The sequence below is a fragment of the Vitis vinifera genome, chromosome 12, assembly GCF_030704535.1.
Source record: "Vitis vinifera cultivar Pinot Noir 40024 chromosome 12, ASM3070453v1".
In the NCBI taxonomy this organism is placed as follows: domain Eukaryota; kingdom Viridiplantae; phylum Streptophyta; class Magnoliopsida; order Vitales; family Vitaceae; genus Vitis; species Vitis vinifera.
In genome coordinates this window covers 21,747,291-21,755,000 of record NC_081816.1, presented here as the reverse complement: position 1 = coordinate 21,755,000, position 7,710 = coordinate 21,747,291, and the positions used below count along the sequence as shown (strand labels likewise).

The following is a 7,710-nucleotide window of genomic DNA, read 5'->3' as shown; positions in this document are numbered from 1 at the left end:
GATGTTAGAATTCTATCCCCCTACCTTTGGAAAGTGGTCCACTTGTTTAGGTAGAATAAAGCGTCACCACAACCTTTTGTTACAGGAATTCCCAGCGAGTGCAATCTGCCAAATAAAAACAGAGATATGAAAGCTGGCTGTATTGAAATATGAATTATCATGGACTAGGCTTGTTGGGCTAAGAGAAAAATCTTTAAGTGAAACAAATATTTTGGAAGAAATTTATTTTGAGCATAGAACAAGTACCAGGTAATATATCGATGTACCACCACCTTCATTTGAACAGCACTAGGCCTATCTCCATGTGTTGAATGTGAGCTATATGGCCATCTTTCCCTTTCCTGAATTGGAACTGTTCTTGCAGAGAAGAACAGAAGTTGAAAGTCAGCAATCTCCATTTCGTCAAAAATTCCCAGTCACTGTTGATACCCAAGAAAGACAAACCCAAGAAGAAAATGGCATCAAAATTAGGAAAGAAAAAAGTTCAGAAGGTACACCACAAAGATGTTATACTTAAACTGGCTTGTCTTTTGAAACTGGTTGACTTGGTGCAGAACAAAAAATAATCTCCAGGGCCTTTTGCAATGGAGACTCCTAATAAGTGCAGCCTGCCAAATCAAAACAGAGCCACCTCTGTAAAATTTGACCGATTCTGTTTCAATAATATAGCATGGAAAGGCATGGTAGTGGCACACGCACTGGTCAATTTTGGCAGATCCCAGCAAGGAGGACTGGAGGAGAGAATCATCAACAATGTATCTCTTAATTTTAGTAGCAATTATGTCACAGCCACTACAACAGACACATCTTCCTAACTCCACCTTCCACTTCAAAGAAGCACCATAATAATTAAATTCTTACTTTGAACATACAAAAGATTAAGCTTTAGGAGCAAGACCAGCCATGAAAATAGCTGCAGCATTGCAGATGTTGTTTTTCTTGAGAAAACTAATGGATCAGTTGATAGGGAGCAAAGTAACAATATCCATACAATGAGCAGGGAAGAAAAGGAAATACCTTAGAATAAGTAGGATTTATAAAGGTGGTGAATGTAAAAGGTATCTGCAAAAAAACATATTTCATAAGATTATATATTTGTTCCTGGTTTGGAGTTTCAAAGTTTCAAAGTTAGTCTTAAAATCAACAAACAAGGAAGGTTCCTACTCCATCAAAAGTATGAGAAAATGACATTCAATTCTTGAAAAGAACTGAGGTTTTGGAGTCCCTTGAACGGAGAATCAAGATCTGAAGGGGTTCGTGGATCAAATGCTAGTCAGAATGCAAAAGAGAATGACATCCATCAAAACTATTTGTCTTGCTTGCTGTGTATGCTTAAAGCAATAGCTACCCTAAGTCAATCTCCCCCCATTCTTCTTCCATTTTTGTTCCAGACTCCTACCCTCGGAATAAATCTTAAACCAAAGAAACAGAGCATGTTCTGCACCAATCTTGTGAATGATATTGGGAGGCCGAAGGTAGTATGTGTCTTTGTTGTTACATACCTGAAACACAAAGCCCCTTACAAATTGATAATCAAAAGTGGTTCCCAATGCATTAGCCCGTGGAAAACAACCCAATAATGCTAATCAAGAAGCCAAATCTGTAGAGCTGCTCAAATGATATACCAAACTGAAATATTTTAAAAAACAAAAACAAAAATTAGCACAGTAATTACAATTTTCAATCATATGTTTCACTAGTTACAATAAATCTAACTCATACATCAAATGCTATTTCGAGAAAAGAACACAAAACTTGACTGTAAATTGGTGTGCAATCCTCGTCATTAGAAAGCCAGATTGTCTCTTGCTACATGTGGGACATCAGCCATGAACAGTTCGTGACACTCATTAAGGTAAAAAAGCATGCATCAGTGACCTGAAATTCTTGCAATTTGATATCTTATTGATTTCCTCTGTGCCTCTGCAAGAGAAATAGACAGACAAACTTATATTCTGGAAGTAAAATGTAAACAAATGTTCACAAAACCACATTAGATTCTGGTCTCAAATTGTTCAAAATGTTGCCTACCTGTGGTTAATCTTCCCTTGCTCCTTTTCATATCCCTGTTACAACTAGCTTGAGGAAAAACTTTTAAATCAAACAAACAGAGCATGTTGTGCACCCTACTCTCCAAGTATATACACAAGATTAGGACACCCTGTGATAAATACATCACAAAGTTAAATCCCCAATTTTGTAGCATGGGAAAGAGATCAACAAGTACAAATCCATGGTAGGTCCTCAAAAGGATAAAAGTCGTCTTTGCATTTTGAAAGGTAGATTGAAGAAGTCATGGAAATATGATTCTTGGCTGGTTAAAATGTGAATTACCTAGGATCAATTTTCCTTTACTCTTCTTATCTTCATTGGAAAAATTCTTAAATCAAACAAATAAAGCTTGCGGCACAACCCCATCTCCACCAATATTCTTCAAAAGAGTGGAGCTGATTATCGGAGTCTGAATGCAAAAAGAGAAAGAATTAAGTAATTTTGATATCAAACATATGTTTTGCAACACTGGAATAAAAAATCTTGCAGACTTAAATCTCCACTTGTCTAACACTGGAAGAGAGAATAGCAGCAAGGAAAAACCAAAGCAAGTAAAATTACTTACTTACAAGCAGTTAACTAGAAATGTTTCTGGTTTCCTCCGTTCCTGTACAAGAGAAATAAGCAGAGAATGTGAGAAAAGTCCACATGAAAGATGAAAATTTTTTGGAAATATGAGAATTGGTTGTATGCGTGAAATGTAAACTACCTGGGATCAATCTTCCCCTGCTCCTCTTCAAATCTTTGTTCCAGGTCTATGGTTTCAAAGAATCTTAAAATGAACAAATGTGCACCATTAGAATATGACAATTGTATGGGTTAAATCAAATCCCCAACAACATGACTAGCAAATGGATTATATGTAGATGCACAATTCTTGAGGTAATTCGAAAATTTGAAACTTAAGTTTGGCCACTTAATGAATTGGAACATAGGTTTTCTGAAGAAAATTATTTTCAGTGTAGAACGAGTACCTGGCTAAATATTGCTGTAGCAAACACCTTCGTTAGAATGCCTCAAAACCGATGAATATTTTTGGAATATGGGCTATATAATCCCATTCTTGCCCTTCTTCAAATTGGCACCGTTGTTCCAGCAAAGGACAGCTGAGGATATCTAGACAAGAGAGGGAGTCTGGAAGTCTCTCTCTTGTCAAGGATTGAAGCTTAGGACAGTTGAAGATGAATAATTTTTCAAGGGAGGTGAGGTGTTGAAGACCCACTTCTGTCAAGGATTGGAGCTCATGGAATTCCCCAATGTGTAGTTGCTTAAGAGAGGCAAGGCTTGGAAGACCCGCTTCTTTCAAAGATTGGAGCTTAGAGCAGAGACTGATGTCCAATTTTTCAAGAGAGGTGAGGTATTGAAGACCCGATCCTGTCAAGGACTGGAGTGCATGGCACTGACGGATGGACAATCGTTCAAGAGATGAAAGATGTCGAAGGATGTCTTCCCCGAAGGATTGGAGCCCCGGGCAGTCTTCGATCTCTAATTCCATTAGAGAAGGAAAATGTTGAAACCCCTCTCGTGGAATGAATTGGAGCTTAGGGCAATGACGGATGGATAATTTTGTGAGCGAGGTAAGCTGTTGAAGCCCTCTACCGTCCAGAGACTTGAGATTTGGAAAATATTTCATTTCAAGAGTGGTAAGAGAAGAGGGCAGCAGGAGCTCCTCGGGAAATGACTCCACGTTCTGGCATCCACCGATTATGAATTCTGTAAGAGAGGCCAGTCTCTGCAAACCCCAGTCCACCTGGGGCTTGAGTTGGTTGCATTTGAAAATTTCGAGTTCACGTAGGTCGGAGGGCAAACCATCGTTGTGAAACAACAATTGTGGACAACCTTCTAAGCTTAATCTCTGCAAGGATGAGAGTGCGAGTGCCAGCGACTTGAGCTTCCCGCATTCCAAGATCTTATAGCATGCCGAGTTGAGAGCAGGCAATTCAATATATTCAAGATCATCGCAATTGATAATTTCCAACGAACGAAGAGAAGTTGGTTCCCCTTCTGAAATCGAGATGGAGAGGGATTCAAGACCGTCTACAGAATCGATATCAAAATGAATCAACCTGGGGAAGATGGCTAAAGAGAAGGATGATGAGAGAGATAAATCGGTTTTACTACTGATGATTTTTAAATCTTCAAGAGATGGGTGATGGCATCTGAACAACTCAGGTAGGAGAAACCCTACGTTGCCACATTTATAGATTTGTAGCGATTTTAATGTGACCATGGGAAAACCAAATCTGTTCAACGGTCTGGAAAAATAACAACCCCAGATTTTCAAATCTTGCATAGGAGAAGTGTGGGTTTGCAGGATTCCCTCCTCTAGTAGAGACTCTACAGCATGAAGGCCTCTAATTGTGAGCCTGTGCGGTTCCAATGGTAGTTGCTTCCACTGACACACATTTAAAATTTCGATATCTGAAGTTTGAAGAGCAGCGAAGCCAGAGGCTTGCCTTTTCAACTGTAATTCACCAAAACCCAACATCTTCAATTCACGGATGGCTGGAACTTGGAGTGAAGCCACAAGTAGCCCCCAACATCCTTCAATTTCAAGTTTCTTCAATGAAGGAAGCTCTTCTGGTAATTTCCCTGTGAGTTTGGGACAGCGGATTAAATAAAGCTCCCGGAGACGACGGAATTCGCATCCACAACATAACCATTTCTTCCAGTTGTACATATGCTCAAATCTTAGAGTTTGTAGGAATGGGAAGGAGGGCTTACTTGTAATGGAGGAAGAAGCATCCTCATAAAACTCACTTCCCACCCTCTCTACTCCTTTCATTCCTTTAATAGAAAGATGTTTCAGAGACGGTAGCTGCCCAAACATTGGCAATGATGAGCAATTGCCACACCAATAAAGATATACAGACACAAGATTGGAGAATAAAGGATCTCCTATCCAATCTGGAAATGTTATACCAGGATAGCCATTGATGATAAGCTGCTTTAAATTTGGATGAGGCTGCAAGTTGTTGAGTATGCCACTTCGTATAAGATCATTAGTATCTACATCGCTCCATGTCAAGGATAGTTCATCAAGGTGTCTTTTATTCTTCATGTTCGCTCCCAATGCATCCCTAGCACACACCACATTCTGCATTTGTGAAATTTCAAGTCTTCCCCCAATATCTGAAAGCTCTCCTAATTCACCAATTCTTAATTCACCCTTTTTTCCCACAATAAAATTACTCAACTTTTGTAAATTTTTTAATCGACTGATGTGACTCGGCATTTCTCTCCATCCACTTATATCAAGAAAACGCAAATTAATCAATTTATCCATCCTCGAAGGCAATTCAATGAAACGACTATCTCCTGATAGTATCATCGTTTGTAAATTGTACAAATAACACACTGAATCGGGCAATTTTTTAATCTTTGTATGTGAGATATCCAAATAACGCAAATATTTTAATTCACCTATTGAATCGGGCAACTCAATAAGAACATAACTATGCAATGACAACACACGTAAGTACCTCCATTTGGATAATATAGTGTGTAAATCAACCCTTTTACTTAGTTGATAAATATTCCATTGCACTGCCCTTAACTCAAGGTATGTCCGAAGATACTTTATTTTGGCAAGGTCCTCAAACCTCTTAAATGTAACTATTCCATCATAGTTACTTATAAAGTTCGAGGAGTGACGAGTGTTCACAGAGATTTCTTGCACCTTATCATCTTCAAATCCAATGCAAAATTCTCTAAAGATATATTGAGCCAAGTCATGCATGAGATCATGCATGACAAACCATGATTCATTGAAAACAGATTTCTGAAAAAATGACTTTGATAAAAGTTCGTCAAAATACTGCTCGCCTACCTTACTCATTCTTTTATTGCTTTTCGAAAATTGTAGAAGTCCTTCTGCCATCCATAGTAAAATCAGTGTCTCCCTATTGAATTCATGGTTCTTGGGGAAAATGGAGCAATAAGCAAAACATCGCTTCAAATGAAATGGGAGATCTTGATAACTCAATATCAACGAAGGAAGAATTCCACCAATTTTGAAATCCCATATTTCACTTTCCAAAGTTTCTTCCCATTCCCTTCTGTCAACCTTAGAATACAAGAGACTCCCGATTGCTTTGACCGCTAAAGGCAATCCTTGGCACTTGGCCACTATCGCTCTGCCTATTGATTCAAGTAGAGGATATGGGCTGGAGTCTCCCTTTTCAAAAGCAAGTTTTTCAAATAAGGACCAACAGTCTGCACGAGACAACCCTTCCAGAGGATGAGTATGAGCTGCACTCATGATTTTTGCAACATCGGTGTCACGAGTAGTCACAACAATCTTGCTTCCTTCCCCAGCAGCTAGGAGCGGAATTCGTAACTGATCCCATTCACTACTACAACCTTTCTTCCAAACGTCGTCCAAAACAAGCAGAAATCTCTTGTCAGCAAGGCTCTCTCTTAGTTTTAGCTGAAGCAAATTCAGGCTGTCAGAAGAAGTTTGTGAGCCGATTTCCTCAAGAATTAATTTGGTCACCCTGACGAGAAGAAACTCCTCCGAAACACAAACCCATGCTTTCAAGTCAAAGCGTTCCTTCATTCTGGCATCGTTATACAGAAGTTGAGCCAGTGTGGTCTTGCCGGCGCCGCCCATGCCGACTATGGAGATCACATCTATCCTGTTGGTGCTTACATTATCAGACAACAGCCTTTTAATCATCTCCTCTTTAACCTCATCCCTGCCGAACACACAAGATTCATCTACCAGCGAAGTCGAGGGTGATCTCTGTGGCAGTTTCTCACCATCTCCTGGTTTCAGCCCAATCATATCTATTGCTTGTGCAAGAAATTTCAGTTTGTGCATGATCTCCTTTGCCCTAGACTCTATGCTTTGAAGATCAGCACGTGGGGCCTTAAACCATGTGGAAAAGCTGCTTGATGAATCAGAATCTTCCATCTTGCGTCGCAAAGCTTCGGTAGCAATCTCGTCCAGTAGGTCTTCCGCATCATACACAACATTCTTAACGGTCACCAGCCAATTTTTGACTCCTCCATCTGTAAATTGCCTCACCTCAGCATGGTCGAGCACTTTATCCACAACCAGCAATTTTGTCCTCAACTCTAGAAGGAGTTTGTCACTTACCTTCTGTCCCCCGATGATGCTCCAGACCTCGGAAGAAGCCAACCTGTCGAAAAGAACTTGGAGAGAAGCGGAGAGAAAAGCTCCTCCAACTAACTCCAGGGCCATGTCTGTTTCTCTGCAGAGGAAGTGAAGGAATTGAGAGGAAGATGAAGGTAAGCAGGTGCGGACTGGAAATGAATGACACAGGAGGTTGTTAGGAAGAATAGAAATGGCGTAGCAGGTTTCTTTGCTTCAGTAATGACTCAATGCCATCAATAATTGAGTGGAAAGTAATGAAGAAAGCAAAAAAGTTAAAAAGATGGGGCAGAGTAGCACATGGTCTGTCACTTGAAGGCCACACCTTGGGATTTAGGATAATGTGTATTATTTTTGTTTATGACAATGTGGAAAGTTCGGTGTGCCATCACTCAACCCATGGCCCATCCATGTATGTCTGCTTTCATTGCTCGAATGATTGACCTAAACATCTCATTCTATTTGTCACCAAATAATAAACTTGATTTAATATTTTCTTAATATTTATAATATATATTTTTTACATAATAATATATATTTTT

The 7,710-nt window shown here is 39.5% G+C and overlaps 1 protein-coding gene across 8 annotated transcripts in view; it reads right to left on the bottom strand.

Moving 5' to 3' along the window:
* LOC100250789 (putative disease resistance protein RGA1) overlaps window positions 1–7,491 on the bottom strand; it is a 7,915-nt gene extending 424 nt beyond the window's left edge. Inside the window, exons 1-12 of one of the 8 annotated variants that reach the window (XM_059741038.1) lie at window positions 3,027–7,491; window positions 2,762–2,824; window positions 2,618–2,659; window positions 2,335–2,461; window positions 2,032–2,161; window positions 1,761–1,923; window positions 1,503–1,629; window positions 1,018–1,062; window positions 700–827; window positions 514–608; window positions 247–419; window positions 25–105 (exon numbers count right to left, since the gene is read on the bottom strand). In XM_059741038.1, coding sequence (XP_059597021.1) covers window positions 3,059–7,258 — 4,200 coding nt within the window. In that variant the 5' untranslated portion in view covers window positions 7,259–7,491 and the 3' untranslated portion in view covers window positions 25–105; window positions 247–419; window positions 514–608; ... (7 more) ...; window positions 2,762–2,824; window positions 3,027–3,058. Of the gene's footprint in view, window positions 1–24; window positions 106–246; window positions 420–513; window positions 609–698; window positions 1,924–2,031; window positions 2,462–2,617; window positions 2,660–2,761; window positions 2,825–3,026 lie in introns of those variants that run through there. The other 7 variants (XM_059741039.1, XM_019223520.2, XM_059741037.1 and 4 more) reach the window with 7 other exon arrangements.
* Window positions 7,492–7,710: the final 219 nt, after the last annotated feature.